At 40.9% G+C, this 27,284-nt stretch overlaps 3 protein-coding genes across 4 annotated transcripts; all 3 read right to left on the reverse strand.

Annotated features, from left to right (window-relative positions):
- Nucleotides 1–807: 807 nt before the first annotated feature.
- Nucleotides 808–5,557, reverse strand: ppib (peptidylprolyl isomerase B (cyclophilin B)). Its single transcript, XM_082541343.1, has 5 exons — nucleotides 5,316–5,557; nucleotides 3,412–3,525; nucleotides 3,150–3,243; nucleotides 2,514–2,698; nucleotides 808–1,219 (listed from the first exon to the last, which is right to left on the reverse strand). The coding sequence occupies exons 1-5, from the start codon at nucleotides 5,448–5,450 to the stop codon at nucleotides 1,097–1,099; spliced, it is 651 nt and encodes a 216-aa protein (XP_082397469.1). The 5' UTR covers nucleotides 5,451–5,557; the 3' UTR covers nucleotides 808–1,096.
- A 2,205-nt stretch (nucleotides 5,558–7,762) lies between these two features.
- On the reverse strand, nucleotides 7,763–15,480 carry adpgk (ADP-dependent glucokinase). Of its 2 annotated transcripts, none has more exons than XM_082542088.1 (8): nucleotides 15,252–15,480; nucleotides 13,796–14,038; nucleotides 12,454–12,679; nucleotides 12,287–12,349; nucleotides 11,915–12,035; nucleotides 11,614–11,810; nucleotides 10,555–10,653; nucleotides 7,763–10,412 (listed from the first exon to the last, which is right to left on the reverse strand). In XM_082542088.1, exons 2-8 carry the CDS (start codon nucleotides 14,017–14,019, stop codon nucleotides 9,849–9,851), a joined length of 1,494 nt encoding a protein of 497 aa, XP_082398214.1. In that variant the 5' UTR covers nucleotides 14,020–14,038; nucleotides 15,252–15,480; the 3' UTR covers nucleotides 7,763–9,848. The 2 variants fall into 2 exon arrangements, with proteins under 2 accessions (XP_082398214.1, XP_082398215.1); XM_082542089.1 differs by having other exon boundaries at nucleotides 7,763–10,409; nucleotides 15,252–15,479.
- Nucleotides 15,481–17,493: 2,013 nt separating this feature from the next.
- On the reverse strand, nucleotides 17,494–26,448 carry snx22 (sorting nexin 22). The gene is made up of 7 exons (XM_082538558.1): nucleotides 26,107–26,448; nucleotides 22,410–22,493; nucleotides 22,191–22,295; nucleotides 19,362–19,453; nucleotides 18,816–18,848; nucleotides 18,614–18,681; nucleotides 17,494–18,518 (listed from the first exon to the last, which is right to left on the reverse strand). The coding sequence occupies exons 1-7, from the start codon at nucleotides 26,386–26,388 to the stop codon at nucleotides 18,373–18,375; spliced, it is 810 nt and encodes a 269-aa protein (XP_082394684.1). The 5' UTR covers nucleotides 26,389–26,448; the 3' UTR covers nucleotides 17,494–18,372.
- Between the last annotated feature and the right edge of the window lie 836 nt (nucleotides 26,449–27,284).

The following is a 27,284-nucleotide window of genomic DNA, read 5'->3' on the forward strand; positions in this document are numbered from 1 at the left end:
GCCAAGTGTGGCACAAATGCCACCAGCTGCTGACAACTTTAAATTCCTTTAACTAGAAGTGTCCTTTAATTGTGTTTAGAGGTGAGGAGCAGGAGCACAATCACATCTTTGTATGTCTGACACATGACAATGAATGTGTGTTACTTAATTCTCTATTTTTTCCCTTTTTAGGCTCCGTAGTCACTGCTCTGTGGCAGTTTGTCTGACAACTGCTTGCACTGACTGCATAAGCAGAGAAATATTCTGACGTAAAAACAGTTGTGCAAAAGTCTTGAGCCACCCCTCATTACTTTATTTTGCATCCAATGGACCAGATTCTCTAACTTTTTAAAGGTTCTCTTGACCAACAGTCCTCCAGGTTTTCTAGAGATCTTTCAAAGTTTTTCTTTGAACACCTCCTTGTACCATTTTGACTGTATATTGTAATATGCTCTTCATTTTACGCCACCAGCAGCCTTGACATGTCAGGATTTCACAACGTGGATTGCTATGGTGATGGAGCCGCCTTTGTGAAGAATTGACCTCAGTGCGGCTTCCTGGTTATCAGCTAAACTTATTTCTGTAAAAACCCATACTTTGAGAAATTGTTGAAAATTGTACTTTATTCTGCTCTCTGTGGTGCCGCACTGAGCTTCACACTCTGGTTTCAGTTCCCTGCGATAACAGCAGGCAAGTCGCTCTACCTAGTGCTCACAAGAAGAACTGCGTGACTTCATAAAAACCTTGTGTTAAAACCAAACCGATCTTTTATGTAAATGCATTAAATACATGAGCTTCAAGGAGACCGCAATGAAATGTACACATCAGTTTAACAAAAACTGAAACCTTTATTTCAGATTTCATTTCCTTTTTCTTATAAAAAAAGTGCACCTTGGAATGCTCGTTGTTAAATGGACCCAGTATGTTGTCACGGTTGCTTGAAGTTGATCCTTTTCTGGTGCATTAAGACAGCAGCCACTGAATTACCCCAAACCCCTCCCCCTGGACCACAGAGCCGAGTGTTAAAACGAGGTTGCCTGCACGATTTCTCCTTAAACCCACCCACTTGCCCCTCCTTCCCCAGTCCGGCTCTCTTAGTTAACCTTACAGCAGCGCTCTACTCCTTGGCGACTGCGAATGGCTTCTCCACTTCAATTTTTCCACAGTCGTGAATGATGACATCTTTCAGAGGTTTGTCACGCCCGTCGGTCTTTGTTTCCTCGATCTTCTTCACCACGTCCTAGAAGATAAAACGATGAACGTACAGTTACATTTTCCCCCTCAACAAGACAATAAGTACATAAAATCAATACAGGGTTAATTTGAAAGAAATGTACTCTTCTTTTGGTCAAAGTTGAGCAATGTACAGTTTAACCCTGAACTACAAAATACAATTTTTTGAAAGCTTAATAAAAACATTTGCATAACTTTATATATTGCTACATGCAATTTATGGCCTACAATGCATAGTGCACTTTATTTACAGTTTAAAGAACAAAGTACAGTACTGGAGTAATGTCCTTAATTGTCCATATCTAGAAGTTTAGAAAAAAAAAAACACACTGTATGATAAATTATAAATTATGTTGTGCTGCTTTGATGTGCAGAGCACACAGTGGTACCACTTTCTACCTTGCATTTACTTTTGATCTCACACCCAGACACGTGGAAAGCTACTAGCAGTTTTCTACTCTTTGAGCACTCAAAGCACTTTCTTACTGCAAGCCTCATTCACACAAACATTTAGTGCTTTTTTTGTTTGTTTTAAAAGCCACTCACACACACACTGATGATGCCTCAGAAGAAACTCAGAGTTTAGATATCTTGCCCAAGGATACTCTGACATGCAGACTAGAGAAGCCAATGAGGGATCAAACCGCCAACCTCCTGATTAGTATACAACCCACAATCTCCTGAGCTACAGTTCCCCCATCGGGTCAGTAAGCTGGCTCAATGATCTCATGTAGTCTGTAGCGCCCCATTCTGGTTTTCTTAAAGTTTGTGAAAAGAAACCAAACTACGGGAAAAGCAACAAGTTTAGAAACTCAAACCGACTTCGTATGAAAGCATCGACTCAAAAGGACACAGACAAGCTCGCGCCAGCCTGCCGAGAATTCCAGGCATGTCTGGACTTGCGTACATCCGCAGTGACTCCTTGGCGTCACACATGCCTAAACTGGGTCAAAGATCTGGGAACAAAGGCGGCAGCAGCAGCAGCATGCAACTGTTATTTATGTTTGCACGGGCTCACCTACAAAAACTATACAGTTTAGGCAGATTTTACTGACTGGGGCTGTTTTAGTTGTCTCGGCTTAAACTTAACAGCACATATGTGTGCCTGATTTATAAGAAGGGAAATAATTTTATTGCAATTATTTTATTTTCCCCAATTGCTAAACCTGAGTAAGAAATTGAACAATAAACTGATCAACTGTCTGTTTTAGTAGCTCAGATCAGCTCCTAGAATTCATATTTCAGGTGATAATTTCCCCTGAACCCCTTCAGCCATTTACATGACTCAGTGTCACACTCACCATGCCCTCCAGGACTTTTCCGAACACCACGTGCTTCCCATCCAGCCATGGAGTCTGAACTGTGGTGATAAAGAACTGGGAGCCATTGGTGTCCTTGCCAGCGTTGGCCATGCTGAGCCAGCCGGGCCCGTAGTGCTTCAGCTTGAAGTTCTCGTCAGGGAAACGGTCTCCATAGATGCTCTTGCCTTCAAAGAGAAAAAGGTTTATATATTAGCCATTTCCACTCCCTCCCTGCACTGACCTTTGCAACTCATTTGAATGGCCTGATTGCTGCAAACGCTTATCTTCACTTTAATTATTCAGGAACGCTGAAAGCAGTCGCTCTCGGAATGAACTCGACCAGTAAAGCCACAAAAATGGTAAAGGAGTGTTTGTGAGCTGAACAGGCTCTTAGCACACAATAGATATGTTGATGCTGACTGTCTTTGGATTTGGCTAGAATTGAATGAGTAACCTTTTACTTGCCAAACCAATGTGCTAACCACACTATGGACAGAGAGACTTAACTATGTCGGCAGATTGTGATTACGTGCCTAACCCCAGCCCTGGTACATTGTAAGCCCAGGACAGTGAAAATGCAAATTCATTCCTGCTAGAAGGAAAAAAAAAAAAATCTGTCAAGTCCTGACGTCTCACCTCCAGTGCCGTCTCCTCTGGTGAAATCTCCACCCTGGATCATGAACTGCTTGATGACTCTGTGGAATTTGCTGCCCTTATATCCAAATCCTTTCTGTTCAATTGCAAATTACAAAAAATTATCATGAGCACCACTTGAAACATCTGAAATGAATGAACAGAGAAATACTGATTTTAGTTTCTGCCCATTTTGACCAAATCACCTCCTTCAGTTTATTCACAAATAAAATGGTCAATGGTGACAAAAGAAATGGCTTCTCACCTCTCCTGTTGCCAGGGCAGCAAAGTTGTCAACTGTTTTGGGAACGGTTTTCCCAAACAGTCCGATGACAACCCTTCCAACGTCTTCATCACCAATTCTAATGTCGAAGAAAACCTATTAAAAATACATTTAAAAAGGCAGTTAATAAAATCATTTTACACATGTTTTTGTTTGTTTTTTCAAAAAAATGATTTTTTTAATGGATTTCCATCCATCCACATTCTTCTGCAGGCATGACGGTAGTACTCCAAGCAGAGTAACCCAGCGCTCACTGTCCCAAGCTACCACTGCCATGATCTTCAGCAGGACACAGACAGACAGCATGTCCTCCGTCCGGCCAGAGAAGGAGGCGTCCAAATGCTTTAACATTTGCATCATTTTAGGCAAATGCAGCGGCTCAACTCTGAACCTTACGTTCCCTGCCCCCCAGTTCCACTATTCACCAGAAGACTGGATCCAGAACTCAAGCTGTGTGTGGAGGTGAGCCCAGCTACATCTAATTTTAGTTCTCAATCTCTTGAACTAGCTCTGCCTCCTTCCTGGGAGAGGTGATGTCCTGATTCGTGACCCAAGAACCAGGTTACCAACCCAGGATCAGTGCTCAAAGCCCCCTCCCCCCCTCCACAGCTTGAGCCAAGTCACTGATATTTAACAAAAAGTAAAAACTGGTGGGTCAGAATACTTAAATAGGTAGTTTATGTTCTCCACAACACTGAGAAGATTAAACTCCATGTAATTTAATGAACTGACAGCTGCAACCTAACCTCCCCGAGTAGTTTTCCTGCAGACACTTCCATGTGAAATTATAAGACTTTTAAAGACTGCTCATGTAAGCAAAGCAAGAGGAATCATTAGACTGAAGTTTTTTGTGCCTTTCTTCCCTTTGAGGTTGTCAAGGCACTTGCAGTTATTTGGTGGTAGGTCTGAAGAACACATTTAGTACATTTTTCTTCATCTAATGACCAAAAACAGCAAAATGCAGATTTTGAGTCTGGGGAAATCTCGCTACTGAAGGACAATTTTAATTTTCAAAATATCCCTGGTGTTTTTTTTTTTGTTGTTGTTGTTTTTTTGGTTGAATATCAATCTTATAAGACCTGCAACATAAAAGTCCCGATGGTTAATGTGTGAAGTCGTATAAAGACTAAAAGGGTTTCCCCCCTCTTTTTTGTATTATAGTATAAAATATAACACCGAAATATCGTTTCAGCTGGCTTCATTATTGCGAGAAGTCTAACTAACATGTTCAGCAGTTTATTCACCTACGACATCCTTTGATTGCATGATAAAACCACGGGAGGAAAAATCTTGCTTAAATTCAACTCTGACCTATGACACCACATATTATACATTTATCTAATAATGAAAGCAACTACTTGATGTTACTTATCGGGTTTTATAGTGAGTCTGTTCCAACACGATGGCTCAGTTAACGGCCAGTTTAGAGCCTTCTTCAATCTGTAGACGTGGACAAACCAGACACAATATGCCAGACAAAAACACCCGAACCCCACACAGCTGCAGTTTTATCTCTTTATATTAGATAAATAAATGAACAGATAAGGAAAAGCCAAAGAAAGGTGGGGCCATTTATGAACAATGTGTTTGAGATAGTTAAGATAAAGGCCTAACATTCTTGGCGAGCTAGCTCCATGATCTCCATGGACAGCTAGCTCTGGGATATTAGTCCATCAGCGTCAGTTTAGTCCTGACCTCACGGAGTGCTCTATAAATGCAATCACAGCTGATATCGGAAAAGCTTAAACGTCTGCTAGCTTAGCCAAGCAGACGGCGTCCTGCAGGCCAGCTTGGTTGTGACGTGGCTTTATAAGCTGCAGCTTCCCGTTAGCATCAGTGCACAGCGAGAAATAAGAGCAAAGATTTCTGCTAAGGCTAACACCCACCTTCGCTGTTACTTTGGGGCCTTTCTTCTTCTCGTCAGCAGCCGAGCCATTCGGGAAAGCGAGAAAAATCAGGGATCCCACAATAACTGTAACAGCTATGAGGAACTTCATCTTTCTCTCACAGAGTCTAACCATCAACGAGAAAAAAAATTAACAGCCCGGGAACGGCCTGTTAGCGATGCTACGTTTATAAAGGGCCGGGGGGAAGGAGTGAGCGGGTATCCGGGGGTGGAGACTGTGGAGGCGCCCTCTCCAAAGGCTACAGGCCGGCTCGACCACACAGGGGCGGAGTTTCAACCCTGCGCAGAGACGCACGGAGCTTTGATTGGATCACGTACCGGATAAGCCAATCAAATGTAGACGCGTAACATTCTTTTTTTTTCTTTTTTGAGTGTTCAAGTATTCCTAACAATGGAAAAGAAATGTTTCCGTAAGAAACGTATGGACGATGGGTTTTCTTGTCCTTACACAGACCAGTTTCTGCCAGGCTCACTTTGTTACCGATATCATTCATCATAAACAAGGTTTTATACCTGCAGATAAAAATACAAGTTGCCTTAAAAATGTGTTTTGCTTTGTGTTTTTCAGTTTTAAGTTTTGTCATATGCAAGTTAGCACAGGGTCAACATTGCAATGAAATGTGTTTGAGTCAGCAGTCACTCAGCAGCATGATACAGTAGGAGAAAATATAATAAAATAAAATAATAAAAAATAGAAAAATAGTAAGGAGCAAAATGTTAGAGAGACATTGTAAAAGAGAAAAGATGACTAAATATATATGTATCTATAAATATAAATATATGTACACTAGTGATTAAATAAGAAAATCTTGAAAAGAAATATGACGGGAGGGCAGATGGGATGTTGCACAGGAATGAGCAGCAGAAAATTACAGTATTGCACTTTTAAATATAAATATCAATAACAATAAAGTGAAGTGACCAGTGCAGATTAAACAGAGTACTTGTGAAGCTGTAGGGTAGCTTCTGAGTGCTGTGTTGTGTGTGTTTAAGTGTTGTGGTTGAGGTGTCATATGGCTTGTGGTAAAAACTGTTTTTGAGTCTTGTAGTCCGAGCAGACAGGCTCCTGTAACGTCTGCCAGATGGTAACAAGGAGAACAGCTGATGTGCTGGGTGGCTGTGGTCCTTGATGATGCTGTGTGCTTTACAGAGGCATCGCTGGAGATAAATGTCCTGAATGGCAGGAAGCCTTGTGCCAGTGATGTGCTCTGCTGCCTTCACCACCCTCTGTAGTGATTTACGGCTGCTGGCAGAGCAGCTTCCGTACCAAACTGTGATGCAGCTCGTCAGCAAGCTCTCAATTGCACACCTGTAAAAATTTGAGGTGATGTTGGCATTCATGCTAAACTTCCTCAGCCTCCTCAGGAAGTAAAGCCGCTGGCGAGCTTTCCTGATAGCAGTGTCTGTGTGAAGGGTCCAGGAGAAGTCCTCAGCGATGTTGACTCCAAGGAACTTGAAGCTGCTGACCCTTTCGACCTTGACACCGTTGATGTGGATGGGCTGGTGTTCTCTGACTGGTCGTTTCCGGTAGTCCACTATCATCTCTCTAGTTTTGCTGATGTTGAGAGTCGGGTTATTTTCCAGGCACCACTCGTACAGTGCCATCACCTCCTCTCTATAGGCCGTCTCATTATTGTCTGTGATGAGGCCTATGATGGTTGTGTCATCCGCAAACTTGATGATGATGTTGGACTCTTGTTTAGCAACACAGTCGTGTGTGAACAGGGAATATAGGAGGGGGCTAAGCACACAACCCTGTGGCGTACCTGTGTTTAGGATGAGTGATGAGGTGTGCTTACCAACTCTCACCACCTGGGGCCTGTTTGTGAGGAAGTTTAGAATCCATCTGCAGATGGATGTGGTGGTCTTTAGGCACACAAACCACTGATACTGTAGACTACTGAGACAGCCAACCAGGGTCTCAATGAGTCTGGCCTTATTACACTAATACATTTATGTAACTAAGGAAGAGGAAGGAAAAAAAATATAAGGTTGGACTAGATTCAAACCCAGGACCTTCTTACTGTGAGGGGACAGCACTATTCACCCAAAAGTGTAACACAAAACAACCTAAATGATATCCTAAAGGCCACAAAGAGACACAAACATGATCAACAAGACAGAAAACAATCACAAATACAGAAGAGATGCAACAAAAAAATAAAAAACTACCACAAAAACACAAAGCATGCACATGCAACTAAAGTGAGAAGCAAAACAAGAGACAGAATATCTACAAACTAATGGAAAAGCACCAATAAATGAATAAAATGACCAGAAAGCTATGCAAAATGCTGGAAAACTAACAAAAAAAAAAAAAATCATACTAGTGTGGCTTGAAGAAGTCCAACCCCTTTCTTTCCAAGCTCCTTAGCCTATAGAACATTTCATGTCACATAACACCAGAATGGGAATCAAATCATGCAGTTCAAGTACAGAGGAGACTCAGATTTATTTATTCGCCACCTAACAGCACTGATCCATCAACACCGTGTTTCTGGACCCTTTACACATTTATTGAACCACAAATGCAAATTACCTCACAACAGCATCTAATTTCCATTTTAAGACAAATGTTCCACTGTAAGTTCATCAATTGATTTTATTTTAGCAGGTAAATGATGAGAAACAAATAAAACAAACCCATTAAGAAATAAAGGGGGGAAAAAACTTCTTAAAATTCTGTCTATCAGGACTCATTATCTCTTACAGCCCACACACACGTAATATTCTGCATCACCAGTCGCACGACACACACTTCTCTCTCTCTGTATACATTTTAATGACAAATGCAAATGACAGAAATGTTAAAAACATGCAAGACGTAATATGAAGTATGTGAAGTTGAACAGATTGTACTTGCTCAAAAACAGAAAGAAAGAAAGAAAGAAAGAAAGAAAGAAAGAAAAAAGCAGGAGTTTTGAGAATTCAGCTTACATTCACCTTCTCGGCAAACCTGCCGCCTCCGCTAGTGCAAAGAAACGGTCCTGCTAAACGAAAATGTCACTCTCGTCTGTGTCATAGGGTTGCATTAAGACTCCATTATTATTATTGCGTGCCTTTAGTGGCCGTCTGAGGTATACAAAACATTATTTTACATACTGTAAGTGATACAGAAACCAGTAACAAGAACCCATGAAGAAGAATCTCCTTATATGCTAGGGCTGTAAGCAGAGGAGTCATACTGGCCAGCTTTCACTGATTCAAGCCGATCGTGTGACATGATTAGAGGTTGTATGACTGAAACAGGAAAAAAACTGCAGTAACTCTGACAACGTCTTTTACTTGTTTTATCTCTAATGAGGAGCTACTGTGGCAATTACAGTCTGAAACAAGCGCCTTTTGGATTGACTGCCCCTCGAAAATAGAAGAATTAAACTACAGGTCTAAGCCCTCAGTGACATCAGATAGAGCCAAGAAAGAAAAGAGAAAAACAAACAAACAAACATCCGAAACCAGGTGTTTAATGCAGCCCAAGTTCAGCTTTTATCTTACGGGGATTACCTGAACGTAGGACGTCATAATTTTTGCAATTTCGGCCCGGTTTAATATGAGCATCAACCCTTATTAACAGTATACACGGGACAGATGAAAGATAAGCAATAACAGGTCCATTTTAAGTTAAATAGCTGGTATCTCACTGTAAACAGAGCTTTACTGCATAAAGAAGGACCCGCTTCAGAAGCATATTTCAAGTCGCCATATGAGACTTTCTTATTCATTATTAAAAAAATAAGGATGTTGCTGTAGAGGTTTCAAGCTTAAAATGTCATTGTATGCCAGAGTGTTTTGGTCAAACACTAGAAAAACAAACAAACAAACAAAACACAAGTTGTCACAGTCTAGTGTTTTCTCTGTGCTAAGAAATAATATAAAGTCAAAGTCAAGTATGCTTAGATAACATAGATAACAGTTCTTACGTATAAATAAGTCAGACACTGAGTAATGCTTGATAAACATGACAGAATAACCCTTTAAAGCTGTTCTATTGACTAAGCTCTATGCACCCAAAGTTGAAGAAGCAAATCTATCGCTTAACTCTACCACATGGTCACATGTGCATCCGTTTCCAGTTTCAGCTGTTCGTGTCACAGCTTCAAGGTCATTTTTGTTTGTTCAGCTCTATAATATGGATAAAATATTTAACAATAACTTCTCGTGTATTTTCTCAAGGCACAGCATACTGAAGATATGCAGGTCAGAAGGAAATTTTGCTGAGCCGACAAAACTCTTTGGAGTTTGCGAAGATGGCTTTCGAACTGCATCCAGTGCATAGCCTCAAGCCTCAGGCCACCTCGCGGCAAAGTTCGACCTTAGTTTCTGTGTCAGCCCGAACAAAATGAAGGAGGGACAACAGAGGGGATCAGGGCAGGCTGGATGAGTCCAAGGGCTGGATTTAAAACTGGAGATCTGGCAACTCCATCCCGTCGACCACGGTAGGAGTTGAGACCTCTCCGGTTCTTTTAAGCTCCTCTCACCGTCTGCCATGCTGACAGTCCGCTGGAAGCAAACCTCAGAAAGGCTGCTGGGGAAGTAACTCTGAGTAAAGCAGTCCCTCTGCTGAGATGGCATCCCCGAGCCCAACTGTCCGAAGCGGGCGCTTGCAAACCAGCACCGGTGTGAAGTAAAAGGTGACGTTTCCGCGGCGCCACACTGTAACAGGCTCTGCTGGGTTCAGGGACAGCTGCTCCCGGGGCTCCATGTGGGAGCTATAAAACTCCAGAGGGGCTCTGAGCTCCACCTTGCTGACATCGACAGACTGGAGGCCACAGGCCTGATTGCAGGCCACCCGCGCTCCGGCCATCACCGCCGCCACCTGGTTCCCCCAGTATCCGTCTACTGTAACCAGAATGTGGTAGGCCAGCGTGTGGAAGTGGATCCGAGTGAGATCGGCTTCTGACGATGGCTCACTGCGGCCGTGCTGCTCCAGGATCCACAGGAGGATGTCGCTGACCCGACCCACATCCGGGATGCCTTTCCAGGCCTCCATTTCTGAATGAGGTCCCTCTCCGGCCTGAGAGAGGAAGAGCAGCTCCTGCTCGTTCAACCCAATGGAGCTGACAATGGGCATAACCTGCTAACAGGAATCAGGAAAACAAACAAACAAACAAACTTTAAATATACAGAACTCCACGGGGATGTGAAGACACTAAGCACATGAATCTTTGCTGGAAGAGATTTTGTTAAAACTCAGAGCCACAGCTGCGCTCCACATGTACCTCCTGCATTATGCTGTTCATGTAGTCTTTGTCGGTCATGCTCGCCAACTCCAGGTGGATGGGAATGTCTTTACGGATGTCAGATATGGCCGAGACAGCCTGCAGACAGGAAGCAAAGATCCCAGAATTATATAGCATAAACCTTCGTCAAGGCAGCTCAGTCTCAGGCCGGTGTTTACGTCTAAGGGAACGTTCTTACACTTATTTGGATCCAAACTGTAACATGACAGTTAGAATCCACATATATCATTCCCTATATGCCTACGGTGTCACTACACACACCAGCAGTGAGAAACATAGTTTTAAATAGATCTGTATAGCAATATTATCATTTGACTTCAGATCAATCTGTTGATCTTAAAGGAAAGGTCAGAGGTCAAATATGACATGATATTTTAAATCTTTACTGTCTATATGGCGACACACTTGTAAGAATTATCAGGCAGTTATAAGGCTTTTTATCAATTTATCAATCATGAAGTTGACCTTGAAGACTTCGGTGGATGGCAGCCAAATTTGAATGTATTATCAACATGACCTCGCTCCACACATCTACAAAGTTTGATCAGAATTCATTCAAAACTTTTCCAGCTATTGTGTTTACAGACAGAATGACATGCACGCACACAAATGCTGCCAAAACCATAACCTCCTTGGCAGATGACCTCAGATTATTTTAGTCATGAACACACAGATAAACTGATGAATAATTGATACAAAGCATCTTCTATCCCCTCGTTACAACAGTGCTTCAAACAGAACTGAAATAGATTTGTGTAAGAAGTGGGTGCAAGGCTGTGTGTGTGTGTGTACACGTACGAAGAGAGGCACTTTTTACATTAAATAAACTCAATCAATAAATAAAAACATATACACTTCTTGCCTGCTGGATATACTGCTGTCTCTCTATTATTGCAGGGTCTTTACAATATAAAGCACCGACTACCGTGAATCTGTGTTATACCAAGAAAACTGAACTGCGTAACAACAAATAATAATGAAGATTAAAGTTTAATAAACTAAACATGAAAGCAGAAGATGAGCTTAAAGCCAGCTGACCTCTTTCAGCCGCTCCTCCCACAGCTCTCGGCCCTGACCGTCCATCATGTGGAGCCCAGACAAGACGACAAGCTCGGGCTGGAACTCTTCCAGGCTCACCACAAAAGTCTCCAGTGAGCTCATCTTCCCGTTGGACATGTCGTGAGAAAAGATGAAGCGGTTGGCTTGAGGTGCCTGAGTTGAACCCCATTTCTCACCTGGAGACAGAGAAGAGGAGCACATGCACACAGCTGTGATATTACTCATCCAGGCTGAAGTGAGGGAAGAAATCTTGCCCGGGCTGCAGCGTCTTCTTCTTTACCTGCTTTATACTCCAGGATGAGGTGAAACTCATCCGTCTCCTGAAGGGAATCTGGGGGAACAATTATCTGCTCATCCAACATCTCGTGAAGTTTAGGACCAACTGGACCACAAAGCAAAACCTGTTACATAAAACAATATTTATAAGCTCTTCATCCAGATACTCTAAACTTCCCCAGCCTGGCTACCATTTACTTATTTTTGTGCCACTTGCTTAGAATAAATTCCTGGATCTGTGACAGAGATGCTCTAATATCCAGAATTACAGTGTTATAGCGTGTTTGGAGGGCTACCAAAGCAAAAAGCTAATGCTTCTAAATAAATGAAACGTTGTGTACGTGTTTAAGACAGAAATATCAAACTGCTGGTCTACCATCAGATCAGGGTATGTTGCAAGCTTCTGAGCAATCAGGGCAGCATTTCCTCCCACGTAGAACTGGAAGACGACACAAAGATTTTTTGAGAAGGAAGTATTTATTTTAAAAAACATTAAAAGAAATAAAGGAAACAGCTGCCTGAGGAGTAAAGCAGCCCTCTTGCCTTTGCATTGGGGTACTCTGCTGCTGCACGCGCAATCCTCTGAAAAGCCTCCCTGTCACTGAAGAAGCGCTCAGCGGCCGCTCCACGCCCCATGTAATGGATGAAAGCTTCCTTCAAGTCCTCTTTGGAGTGCAGCACTTCGTGATCCTGGCCGATGCCAGGATCCACAGCCAGAGCCTGCAGGAGTGAAACTCCTGAGACCACCACGTCCACGCAGGCATTTACCCTTAGAGAGGCAAGTACAGACTACGGGTTATTTCACGGGTAAATCCGACAAAATGACCAAACTGGTGATGTTAAAAAGGAGGCAAATCCACCAGTGTGGTGTCAGTGTCACAAAACAAGTAACAATTCCTTCATTAAAAACATCAGGGTTTTGTACAGATGCAAGGAAAACTTGCTTTAAAGGTACTTTTTGTAGTTCCCCTATCACATTTAACTAACACACCAACAGGGGGCAGAATTACACCAATGGGTGTGTTGATGTTTTTGAATGTTTACTAATTTCTTTAAGCCTTTAAAACAGAGGTTTGACGTTAATGGCACTTATGGAAAATTGTCATACCCCACGTAGCCTGTGGGTCACAGTAAATGTTGTATTCTTTATGTTAAGAGCAAAAGTAAGGGAATTTGAAACCTGCATATTCTAATCTACTAACACAGGTGAATAAAATGCGAGTGGATACCAAACAGCTCAACTGTTTATTTAAGAGCAATCACAAATCTTTTTTGGTATTTTGTTTGACTTTTCCTGATTGGTGGAGACAAAACACTATTAGTGTTCTGCAATTAATTGAAATCATGGCTTGCAAGAGTAATGAGAACGCTCAAAACTTATAAAATGCAAAATCAAGAAAATTGTATTTGAGAATCATCAGTGGACATCCAGATAAGCTGAATTGGTTTTACCACTCATGTTAAATAAAGCATCTCTTCCTGGCGTCACAGCAGTCCTGGATGCAACTATCCTACCACTTCAGTGGGACTTCCAGTGTATTGTTTCACTTCTCCCACTTTAAAAAAAAAAAAAAAAAAAAAGGGGGGGGGGGGGGTTCCATCCCCCCAGTGGGCCGTCCTTCAGCTTCAGCCAATCATCTTTTGCCATGTGATAATCTGGTTGCGTTTATTGGCCATTCCAAAGCAGGCTACAGGTTGCAAATGACTTAATTCTCTTAGACACCTCCTTCTCCTCAGCTCTGACTCATGACAACACATTCCTTCACACTGGCAGAGCAGACTACAGCCTCTTCATGTGCACAGCACCTTCAGGTGACACGCCTGAGTAAATGCACAAATCTATTTCTTACAAAGACCTCTGTTAATGTTTAACTCTGTGACTCACCCCACTGCCACTCTGCTCCACTGCCGGGTTGGTAGAGTTATCAGAGCCTCCCAGGCGCTGGAGATCACCCGCTCCAAGCTGTTCTGACTGTTCAGGTTTTGAGATGAAGTCTGGAAGTTGGGCAGGCTGATGTACTGCAGGATCTGCTCTGGCAGCTCTGGACTGCCGTAGAAATAGCCAACGGCTAGTGCCAGCAGGGCCGCTACCAAAGCCTTCCTCCACATGATGCTCTCCCACACACTCCTGAGACAAAGGAAGTCGGACACTCTCGCTTTAATATTAACCATTGGTATTCAAAACTCATCCAGTCATGCAGGAGATGTTTCATATATTTATACAAGCTGTAACATTTTCTTAATCTTGCAGGTTTCTTAACTAAAACTATTTGGTGTTATCTATTAATGGATTGACAAAAAAAACAAAAAAACAAAAACAAACAAAGAGCAGCTTTTTAATTATTTTTAATTTTAAAAAATGTAAAAAATAAATAAATTAAGAAATCAGATCACCGTAAAAGTCTAAATTCCTCTAAATGTCTTGTATCACACTGGAATTAAGACAGGGGCTCCAACAACTGCAGTCCCTCCAATGGCCACTTGAGGAATCAGTCCTCTACTAAAACATCAGGTTTAACACCAAAATAAATAGGTTTACAGCCTGGCACAGGACAAACAAACAAACAAACACACCCACAACCTTACCTCTATGGATAGTGTCCTTCAATTAAATCAACATTAGATGTTGTTGTTGTTTTAAACATAACATCGATTTGCATTTTGCTAAGGCTCAAAGATAAAGGTACATTTCTGTTTCGCACAAATTTGCTACTTTTTAACTTTTAAATCTGCAAGTTTGTTTATTGTAAATTTCCACATTTGTTTGTGGACATTTCTTTCATCCAGTTATGATTCGTAAATTGATTTATGTATAATGAACTATACTATACTACTATACAATGACCCCCTTCAGTCCCCCAGCCTCTTATTTATTTATTTTAACCTAATACAATTCACATTTTCTGATTCAGATTGTCTCAGTTGATACGATCCAGATTGACACCAAGATGAAACTGCAGGTTTAAAATATGATCTCCGTGTTTCGTGCTAATAATACCAAGAGTTGCTCTGGTAGGCACAGGGAGCCCATTGCCCTCTAAGCTGCAAATATACTGTGCACATTAATGCATAGTATGCTGGGTTAATTTAGTGCAAACGTGGACACACAGAATGTGTTAGCTAACACGCTAGCAGCCCTCAGGCTGTATGTTTGCTCACAGTTTAGCAAAGATAATCTGCATGTAGCAAGTAGCTTTAGCTAGTCGGGGTTATTCGGAGATCTCATTTAGAAAGGAGGCTCGCAGCCAAACACTTGCTGTACAGTCGGATCAGTTTAACAAACAGCTCTTGTTACAATCGAAGTAGCCAAAGCTTCACTGTAAGTTGTCAGCGGCACGTACCGAAAATCTGCTTTAAAGGGATTCAAAGTCTGTCAGTCACGAAGAAGATCCAGCTTCCTGGTAAGTCACACAAAGTAGGTCCAGACACCGGAAAACTACCGGTGTATAGAGGGAGCGGCAGCTGAAGAAGTCGGTACAAGTCATTCAAGGAACACGGAGTGGGGAAAAGACGGCAGACCGCCAGCAGCGGCTTCCGTCTACCGTAACGCGCATGCGCTACTCCACGCTGCATTGAAGTACTGTTGTTAAAGTGGGAAGAACAGGAAAAAAACGTTTCTACTTAGGAGGATTAAATTTTACTCATCAATACAAGATGGTTATTCCAGCTCAAACCGTCAAACTCGGTTTAGTTTATAATCCCAAGTGACTGGAACCAGTTAAAAAAATAATGAAATTTTAATTGCAGTTTTTACTTTTATCTCATTTAACTAATGTCACTTCACTGTAATAGCCTAGGGCCTGAGACACAACCAAGATCACAAGCATTAGTGAAAGACACTCCTTATCAGACTGCTTTAAAAATCCCAAATGACAGAAAGCATTATTTATTGTTAAATCCTTTGGTGAGGATAGGAGGAGGGAGGTTGGCCCGCTTCAGGCGTCTCAGGAAGTGGAGGCGCTGCTGGGGCTTTTTGGTGATAGAGGTGGTGTTGGTGAGGTGAGGTCGTCTGAGATGTGAACTCCCAGGAACTTGATGCTGTTAACAGTCTCTACAATGGAACCTCGGATGCTGAGTGGTGTGTGGGTGGAGCGAGTCTTCCTGAAGTCGAAAATCACCTCCTTGGTTTTGTCCACATTCAGTGACAGGTTGTTCTCGCTGCACCAGTACGCCAGCTGCTGAACCTCATCTCTGTACGCCGACTCGTCGTTGCTGCTGATGAGTCCAACCACGGTTGTGTTGTCAGTGAACTTGATGATGTGGTTAGAGCTGTGTAGGGCGGTGCAGTCGTGTGTCAGGAGAATGAACAGTGGGCCGAGAACACAGCCCTGAGGAGCTCCTGTGCTCAGCCTGATGGTGCTGGAGATGTTGTCGCCGATTTGGACGGTTCTGAAACAAACAAAATAGGAAGCCACTCAAAACCCCAGCCATATAACATCTTTACAAGCAAGCACAAGTCCTGCCTGAACTGCTTGTTGTTACTTCCTACTTCTTACTTCAAGCAAAGTGGGTGTGGCAGCTGTGCAGAAAAATAAAGACTGCACTTTTTTTACTGTATTTGCCACACTCAATCACTAATTTATATATTTTAAAAAAATGCATTAGATTGGGTATTCAAATTATTTCAAAGCCTTTGTGGATATCAATATTGTTTTTAATCGAAACACTTGAACCCAAACCAGGCTTTAGAAACAAAGTTTAGAAAGTTTCTAGAACGGAGTGCTGCCAGAAACATTAAATGACCAAAGACAACAAAGTACAACTTCAGATGCTTGGGGCCAAAATATGAAATAAATATGAGTTAAAGATAAGGGAACCCAGAGACCAGAAACACAAACTAACCCTTTATATTCTTAACACACCTTAGGCGGATTTAAGATTTTCTTTTCAAATGTTGATAGAGGGGAAAAACATGGTCACCTGTGCAGAAGAGCAGGAGCAAAGCAGTTCTCTGCATAAACAGAGCAGATAAGCTAGTCCATGTGTATTACTATATCAATGAAGACCCGTGCAACAGTGTTGTGCATCAGCTGCAGATGGAATAGAGTGGATCCGGTAATGCCTGTTTAATGCAGTAGTTCAGTGTGGAGAAGATTGGTGCCGTCTTAAGCTTCAGTTTCAGAAAACTGTTATTAGTGTCTAGTTATAGCCACTGTAGTATTTGGGGGACCAATAACAAATTCTGAAAGCATTTGTTGTCACTCCAGTAATCCTATCTCCGTATCCACAGGGGGAACTGGCTTATGATTGTAAACAGATACATTTCCAACCTAAAGATAGAAAGTGTCTACACAATAATTCTCAGATTGTTACTTCCTACTTCTTACTCCAAGCAAAGTGGGTGTGGCAGCTGTGCAGAAAAATAAAGACTGCACTTTGAGAAGAGCAGGAGCAAAGCAGTTCTCTGCATAAACAGAGCAGATAAGCTAGCAGCTAGCAGATAAGCTAGTCCATGTGTATTACTATATCAATGAAGACCCTTCTAAGTGTCTACACAATAATTCTTCCCCTGCCTTCAGCTGCTCCATCAAAAGAAAGTGCATTTTCTTGTTCTACATGTTCATAAAGAAAATTCACACGAGACCAGTTCGACTCTTTATTACAAATTTACTATAAACATGGTACAAAAGTCACACATGTCAAACCTTTGACTGAACAAATATGGCTTTAAAACGTAACCTCATATTTAAAATATATTACAGTCAGGATATTAGACATTGTATGCACTAGCTCTGTGCTACTCCTGGTTATGACTCTACAGGTTAAACGGTTACGAGCATATCCTAAAATGTGTAAAGTGTTTTCCTAAAATATTTCATTAAACTTTGAATCTAGCCCTTTGTTTTAAAATAACTTCCCACTTGCTTAGACACAGTGAATTATACGAGAATTGAGGCTGTGGTTTGAATCAGTCAGTATGAACAACACCATACTGCAGTATGGACAGCATCAGGTCCATCATGTTCACAGTGTAAAAAAAATTAAAACGGCTCTATGAGATATTGTGTTACTTGGTTTAAATACGAGAACGTTAAATACATCTTTTCCACTGACGGTGCCCAATCCGGAACATAGTTTCAGCATTTCTACTCTAAAAACGTAGATCCCTGTGGCGACAGCACGAACTCCACTGATAATGGCACATTTAGTCTTCCCCTAAAATTCCATCAACTTCCGCCATTTATGCGCTGTTATTTTTCCCACCAGTCATCTGACCTACTTCTCAAATCTGCCACAATGCGAGTTGGATTTCAGAAGACACTAAAAGAGAAATAAACCATGCGCCGTGTCTGTGCTGTAGTAACAATGGGTGGAGCACTGCAGCAACAAAGCCTGGGTGACGGGTTTCAGTCCCACTGGGTCAACCACACAGAAACTCTTCTTTTGCTTTGTCTTGTTGTGCTGATGGTTTTCTTAAAAAAACTATTTTTGAAAATCATGTGTTTTTAGCTATAGCTCACTTTAAGTTAGAACATTAGGCTTCTGGGTGGGGCCAGATGTGGGGAGGGTGGGCTCAGGTTCAGCGATTGTGGGGGCATTGAAGCTGACCCGGACGTCCCGGGGGTAAAACCCCTGAAGAACCCCATCTACAACCACATCTGGAAGACCTGCAAGACAAACTTTGCTTTAAAGAAACTTTCCATATCTGCAGTAAAGCACCAAACAACAAAACTAATTTCTCCATGCCGTGCGTTCACCCTACCCGAAGTGCTGTCGGTGAGATAAGGATCCTGAAAGAATCCCAGCACTCGCTGATTGGTAAACTGATAACTGAGTAAGCGAAAGCAAAACATAATCGATTGATTTCATGCAATGAGTGTGAGTTGGAACTCAGCTGTCATCATTCATATAAAACACTGTTTGCACAAATACTGAGAAACAGGAAATACCAGTAATACTCCCACCTGTCATCTTGGCTGTCAAGTTCATCAAGCGATCTGAAATCAGAGCAGATAATTACTAAATACTGCCAAAAATTTCGAAATGAAATGCTTAGTTGGCCATTTTATACAATGGAGTTTGCAGGGATGGACGACTTTTAAAATGAGCCACTCGAGGGACTGCAGCTTTTGTCACTTGCTTCAGATTCCCAAAACCAACAGGTAAAAGAATGGTGGCTGGTTCCATCTTTTATATACAGACCATGTTTTTAAGGATTTATTACATTTACAGTATAATTTAAAGAGACACAACTAATAAAGACTAGTGTGCCTACATATAGCACACTAGTCTTTATAATTAGTTGTACCCTACACATCCTGTGTGTTCTGTAGGAGCAGCAGGGACTTAACAGAGCCTCATTAAATGCACTGTGGGGTAGAGTCAGGGTTGCTACTGCTCCAGATCGCTGTTTCTGAAGATTTATTATGTTGTCACATTGCCCCCCGTGACCATTAATAGAGGCGCTAAATATAGCAAAATGTCCGGCTTCTCCAGACTGAAGGACTTACTCCATGCTGCTCTTGTTCCCCGTGTGGAAATGTCTAACGTGGAGGAAGTCCAGCAGCACCTGCGGCACATCTTCATACTGGTAGATGACATCCTGGAGAAAAAAAAAGAAGAAAAAAAAAAAAAAAAAGAGCATGTTTTCTTTAACAGTTTTTAGGGGCAAAACATCTACAAGAAAGGAAAAAAAAACCCCACCTTTATTTAGACAGTAGTATAACCACATAATATTATAAAGTGTGATCTTTCATCAGCAGAAATATACATAACATTTACCCCGGAGCCCGTCACAGGAAAACACTTCCTCAAACCTGAAAAGTGTTTATTAAATTCAAAGTTTCAGGTCAAGGTCAGTGTAGCCGAAATCTCTGAATTCAAACTGTTCTAAACTTTCAGTTTCAAGCAGTTTTTTCTGTGAATAATGCAAAACTAAACCATTAGAGTACACAAATATAAACATTTGGAGTTACAAAATGAGAATTACAGATCCATTGAACTAAAGTTTTGTGCGTTACTCAGTGAGGTCCTTGCAAATTTCTTTGATGCCGAGTAAGTGTCAGCTGATGGGGTTTTATCTAAATCTAGTCACGGTTGAATAATAGTTCAAAAGATCAATTCTATACAGTTCAAGGAGCACGATTTTACATTTGGTTCTGCATTAAATGAACAGATGAACAGAAGCCAATATGGGGGAAATATGCTCTCTCTTTCTAGGCCCTGTCAGTACTCTCGCTACAGCGTTTTGAATCAGCTGAAGCCTTTTCAGGGAGTTTTTAGGACATCGTGATAACAACAAATTACAATAGTCCAGCCTAGAAGTAATAAATACATGAAGTAGTTTATCCAGCATCACTCTGAGACAGGATGTCTCTAATTTTAGAGATATTGTGCAAATGCACGAAAGCAGTTCTACATATTTGTTTAATATGCACACTGGGGAACAAGTGAAGTTGTTCGTTCTTTTTAACACTTTCTAGTAAGAGAAAGTTTGGGTTCAAGGATAGTTTTCTACTACTTCTGTATCAATATTAGAATAAATTGAGATAAACAACACGTTCCAAAGAGAGGAAAGCACCCATCAACACTTTGAAGCCCGTTTCTCATCCTACTGAGCTGTTTGTCTTCACACTTAATCAGTCACATTTTTATGATGCTAACAGCAGGAACAGATGGGCAATTGTTGTGCTGGTCCAGAAAGGTTAGCTTCACTACCCAACAAATTAGAAAGAATTTAATTTAGAACATAAATAATAAATAATCTGATCTAGTTCTCACTTTGTAAGAAATCGTCAGACCATCTACTCTACATGGACATAATGTTGACATCGTTCCATTTACAGATCAGTTTTTGCAGTTTCACACTGACCACCTGTCACCTGGGAGCAGTGTTGGTCAAATTACTTGAAAATAGTAATTAGTTACTAATTACTGAATACTTCTCCAAGTAATACTATTACTTTACTGATTACTTATTTTCAAAAGTAATTAGTTACTTTATTACTTTTTAAAAACATGACACACAACCTGAAGTCAAAGGAGCTTGCACAGAAAAGCGTCTGGACTTCTTTAAGTTGCTTGAAGACGTTTCACCTCTCATCCGAGAAGCTTCTTCAGTTCTAAGGTCAAATGGTGGAGAGTCCCAGATTTAAACCTAGTGGGAGTTTCCCCCCAAAGAGGGACAAAAGGACCCCCTGATGATCCTCTAATCACCTGAGCCAAGGTGTGAAACTGGGCGTGGGTCCCAATCAGCCAGGTGTGAGCTCTTTGTGAAACCTGGCCCCACCTTATCATGTGATTTCCTGACGTCAGATGTCCCAGGATGTGAGTGGGCGTTAAGGCGTCTGGGGAGGGAACTCAAAACTGGATTATAGATGGCAGAGAGTTGGTGTCATAAACCACCGCCTCTGTTCAAAGATGGTCGCTCACAGTGGACACAGATGGCTTCTTTGACGACGATGACCTGGATGACTGAGAACCTTCACAGACGCAACCTGAATACGTTATAAAGCAACTGACCTTTCAGCCCAATTCTTTTATTCTTCTATTTTATATTCAATATAACATTGAATCAAATGAAAAAGTCTCTTTTTAAAACTTGTTTTATTAGTTTTAATATTTGAACATTATGCACATTGCATGAAGCAAATTAAATTATATGCAACATTCTCCGACTGGAAGAAATTTGTTGAACATTTAAACCTATTTTCTGCATATTCTGCATAATTTTTTGTGTTTACACTCGCTCTTTCAAATAGATGCAAGTAAAACACAGCAGAAAATAAATAAACGTACTAAATGACTTTGATCTGCGACTAAACTGATGCTCCACATCTCCTTTATCAGGCTGAGGTTTATTTTTCAGATGTCTCCAGTTTAAAGTCTCAGAGCTCTAACGTGCAGCCGTCACATTAGAAATAAACAGCAGCACATTCAGCAAAAAAGTAATCAAATTAAAGTGTTTATTTTACTGCTCTGTGCGCTAAATCACCAGATTAATGATTTACTGTCCTTTTATAACAGTGTTGCATTTTCTAATGTTCTTTAGAGATTTTTAATCACCGCTTCATTTTCATCTGATTGGAGTAGGTAGCACTCATACAAAGAAGAGTCATTTGATCTTTGAAATGCCTTTTTTTAGATCGATCAGATGGTGCCAACACACACCTTTCACATGAATGTGCAGGGGAAACTTTGGTTTTACTTGGCCAGTTGATAACCAGCGTTGAGTGACTGCATAACCTGATTTCCACTGTTGGGGTAAGTGAATCCAGATAACGCAGAAATACGTTGGTTATGTTGAACCCGCTTCGTAATCCAAGCCTCAGATGTCTTACCTGGACATAATCTTCCAGCTCTTGCCTCCTCTGCTCCGGAGGTTTGGTCCTCAGATGTTGGTTCCTTTTGCTCGGGAAATCTGGAGTCTGGACGATTTTCCTGAGCTGTATGTGGTAGCAGCACAAGAAGCCTCAAACATTTCAAACAGACAGATCTGGGTCCCATTTAACATCCTTATCATAGTAAAAGCAGCTCTGGTCATAAAACAAAGATCATACTTTTCTGTGGAGATTTTGAAATTCACTGTTTCTTCTCAGCACAAAATGTTTCCTCTCGTTGAACAAGACTTCAATTCTGAAGAGCTGCAAATAAGAGAGCAGGACACACACAGAGGATTCATTCTTTAGTCACTACTGAGGCATGTGGGTCTTTCTAAAAGGTGGGAACTAAGTGGTAGAAGTTGCGTTAAGTGTTGTGCTTCTCTAAAATAAAATGATGAGCAGGGATTAGGTAATAGCGGAAGAAAATGCAACATGACAGAACCTGCTAAACTTCAAACCGAGCATCAGACTTGGGAAAAGGGTGACTTTGTTGCTAGCAGTAGTCAAAGCTCGTCATCTTAATCTGGTTTCCTGAACATTACAAAGAGTTTGCTGCACGGAAATTTTAGACCAGGCACCTCTGGGATGTAGTGTAACAGTAGATTTACATCATGGATGTACAGCAAACAAATTTGAGGCAACAGCGTGATGCTGTTACATTTATGAGGCAAAATCTCTGATCTCTGTTTCCAGCACCTTCTTAAATAGAAGTCTGCTCTGAAAGCAAAAGAGAGTCCAACTGAAAATTGTAATTATTTTTCCTTACTAAGAAAAGCATGTAAGCCAATTGTCTTTTAAAAAAAACCCCAAAAAACCCAAATGTGTATGTTATGTTTTAACAAATGATTTTTATTATAGTGCAGTTCACTTACACTCAGGTTTAAGAAACAAAAGAACAACTGAGTGAGACGAATCCTTGAGTTACAAAAGTCTATTCAGAATGACAATTTTTAAACAACTAATGAGAAATTTCCTGCAACTTATGAAAAAACAAAAACAAAAGAGGGCCTCTCCTGGTACCAGCAAAATGTTACTAATGAAGTGAAACAACAATCAGGCGACTGTGGGGCTCCACTTTGAAATAAAGACATTTTCTTTTGTATGTCACAGACTGGTTCATAATACAAGAACATGACTTCTCCACTAGTCGGAGGCACAGAGCTTCTGATTTCACTCTGCAAATTCGATATATCCACTCTTTCTTTCCTTCACAATGATGAGTCAACTTTTAAATAGAGTTAGTATGCTAACATGTACATATCTTATATATGACTACTTTGTATGACTGTCTTTTGCTATTTTCTAACATGGAAGTAGTCCAACGTCGTTATAAATAACTACCTGTAATTTAAAAAAAAAAATTGTTAAATAACTTCAAAGAAATCTGAATTTAACGTGTGTAAGCTGTGATTTTATTGTAGCACAGGGATGGAAGATGGAAGATGGAAAACTAATTAAAAAACAATTTAAAAAAAAGAGAGGACATTTTAGTGTTTGTTAGTTTGATAAAATCTGTTGTCACAACCCGATGAGCTGTCGGTGGATTAATGAGACTTTGAAGGTCTACAAGGCTGCGAATCACCTGCTTTCAAAAGTTCTGGTTTTATTGTACTAAACATTAATATATATCGGCATACAATAGCAATATAATAAAAATAAGAGAGACTAAAACTCTGAGGTTAATAAAAACTAAACCACTCTGGAAACCAAGTGAAACTAAACTGAATGAAAAACATAAAAAAGCTCAGGCTTCACACGGCTCTGAACGCTCAGCTTCTACTCTATGATCTGTGTGATGTCAGAGAGACAGGATATTCTTAATATGGTCATCTCAAGTGACCAGCCTGAGTCAGTGCTACTACATGTTTTAGCTGTGTAGATAGCATTAGCCTTTAGTCATATATGAAATAATCATCATCATAGGATTAATACATTCACACACATTTATAGTACACATATTACTATTAAGCAGTTTGGTTAAAAGTGGCATTAAACAAACTTTATACCGGTCTGACTTACAGTTTGGTACCCTGCATCTTCTTTCTGAGGATATAAAACTCTTCATACTTGTGACGTGCTTAGACCAAGTCCTTTTGCACTTCGCTCTCCAATGTGCGCCTTTTTCTTGTTTTGTATATATTCCTCTTGGCTGTATATATGCATTCTTCTGTTTGCTATTTTTTTCCTGCTGTCTTTACTATTTATACTTTTTGACTCCTGTGCAGTTGGCGTGGAACACCCATAATTTCGTTGTACATGTACAATGACAATAAAGGACTATTATAATGTATTCAATTCTATATCCTTTAGATCCTTCAGGCCCTTCAGATGTCTCTTGTTGTGAGATGGAGGGAGCGTGCCAATTATCTTTCCAGGCTTTTTCATCAAATTTTGAGTTTGTGATGTGAGCTTGACAGGCAGAGTGTCACGAATATGGGGAACAATGGGACTGTGGGCTACTCTTGATTGTGTTTGAGATGTTGTTGATCCTTTCATTTATGGCACAGAAACCATAACAAAAAGCTTCTTTGCAGTGAAATGAAACCAAGTGTTTAAAAAAAAAAGTGTCTGCTGCCACCACGGTCTGAGTTGCTGTTTCAGTCTTTCAGAATTTTTCCACGGTTCTTCCTCTTCTGGTTGATCTCTACTGTCACTATATTTCAAGCCCACTTTTCAACCAATCAGCAAACTGCTTACACACAGCATCATCAGCCTCCTCATACCCTGCTCCTTGTTTGGAGAAATGCATGCAAGCATGTCTGCTTAGGCTGCATACCCAAGAAACCTCAGTCTGCGTGAACAGGGCACAAACAAGGTGCCATCGTTTCTGCTTCAGAAGGTTTGAATGGCAGGTTATTGGAGCACTGTCTCCAATAACCTGCCATTCAAACCTTCTGTTTGTGACAGGCAGCCAATCACAATGAAGCTGGCTTAAGAGAGAGAGGAGCTTAAACTGTTTTTTTTTGTCCAGACAGAGTCATCCTCTGTCTGGGGAATTTAGCTTTGAGGGATTTAGAATATGACCAATATACCAATAAGGATTATTTTGAACAGTGAATGCAACGTTACTCTAGTAGAATCCAGGAAAATAAAGAAGATAAAGCTGAAATGAGTAGAATAGGTCCCTTTTAAAAAGTGCTATGATGGTTTTATATTGCTATTTTATTGTGAAGCACTTTGGTATACCGTTGGTTTTTAAATGTGCTATATAAATAAATTTGTATTGTATTTGAGAGTCTGACCCCTTCTTAAAGATGTTCCTGCAGCAGAGGAAGTATAACTGAAGTCTTACATGCATATCTAAGAATTGATCGTCAGTTTAAGTTTTCACTTACAAATAATATAAAGATCTGATAAATTTAAAGAATAATGTGCAGAAGGATTGTATAAATAAATAAATAAATAAATAAATACCAGCTCAGCAAACTTCAACCTTAAAGTGTAGTCCTCAGGTTAATGCATCAACAATTACATCTAGTCACATTATAAGTGAGAGCGGCTGGGCTTCAAGTATTTACAGTGTAAAATCACAGCAACTAGGGCCACAGTTACTGTGAGTTGCTGCTGCGTTTACTGAGGAAATCACCTGAACGCATTTAGTAATAAGGATAATTGTATTTGTTGTTGCAAGAAAAAAATTGCGTAATTCTTGCCACTCTGGAGTGGAAAAAACCCCTGAGCTGAACTCACTGTCACTCTTCCTGCAGGTAGCCCGGCTTACCTGGCGTCCCCGGAAGACAAAGTTTTACTGATTATCAAGCGAAAAAAATTGCTTGTGTCCAGATAAACCGCAGTCGTAATTTCATCCCGCTGGATTTGCGCAAAAAAACCCAAAACAAAAAAACCCGATAACACTAAAATGCCGCGTCCTCACCTTTTTAGTCTTTCCCGACTCATCCACCTCCTTCTCCATCGATGGTATCGACACTTGAATCATGGGGAAACTTTCCTGCAACACCATCGGACAGCGGTCTTTATAATCTACTCGCTGCCGCTGACTGCAGACAGAGCGGTAACTCCACGCACTGTTCTCCGTGTCCGGAAACTCCGGGATAAGGGTCAGTGTGTGCGCTCTGTAGGTCTCCGCTCGGTTTCCTCCTGCGCCCCACCTACACACTAATTGGATAAACCCATCCACGAGCTCCTTCTGGCACATTAAAGGCACAGATCAGATTTTAGGACCCGAAGCGTGACGGTGGGCAGCGTTGACTGGAGTTTCTGCGCCAGTCACGTGTCCACCACACAGTAGCAAGGATGCAGTGTGTGAGGGTTTTAGTGCTCGTGTAGTTTTCTGTAATTTTTCGGCTAACATCAGTATTACAGTATCTAAACAGTTAATAACAGTGTCTCAGCTTGGTAACTTCTGTCTGTTTGTATAGCCTCACCATACCATACTGGCTACTTTGTTAAGTATAACTAATACACTTATAAGAGGCACCATATTTCTTTGTTGCATGAATTCAACAAGGTGTTGAAAACATATCGCTGAGATTTTGGTCCTTGTTGACATAATAGCACCACAGAGTTGCCGCTTATTTGTTGGCTGCGCATCTATAATGCAAATCTCCACCACAATATATCACAAAGGTGCTCTGTTGGATTGTGAATCTGAGTCCCGTGAGCTCACTATCATGTTCAAGAATCCAGTTTGAGTTTATTTGAGCTTTGTGACATGATGTGTTATCTTGCTGGAAGCAGCCATCAGAAGATGGATATACTGTGGTCATAAAATGATGAACATGCTCAGCAACAGTCCTCACTTTTAGTAAACTGACTTAAAGTAAAATGACCTGGGTAAACTTTATTTTTATTTTTTAACAGCCCTCTGTATCTTTAGCATCATTATTACATCCATACAATATTGATTGTAAATAAGGTTAGCACGTTGTTAAAGCAGGCCATACAAAAGGCGTCATACGTTTTGTTGAGCCGTTGTCCAGTTTTGGTGAACCCATGTGAATAGTAGCCTCGGTTTCAAGATTGATGTATGTTCAGAGGTGCTGTTCTGCGTAACTTAGTTGCATTTTGTACTAGAGAACCACCACGTACTGG

This window comes from Aulonocara stuartgranti, assembly GCF_965226115.1.
Source record: "Aulonocara stuartgranti genome assembly, chromosome: 7".
In the NCBI taxonomy this organism is placed as follows: domain Eukaryota; kingdom Metazoa; phylum Chordata; class Actinopteri; order Cichliformes; family Cichlidae; genus Aulonocara; species Aulonocara stuartgranti.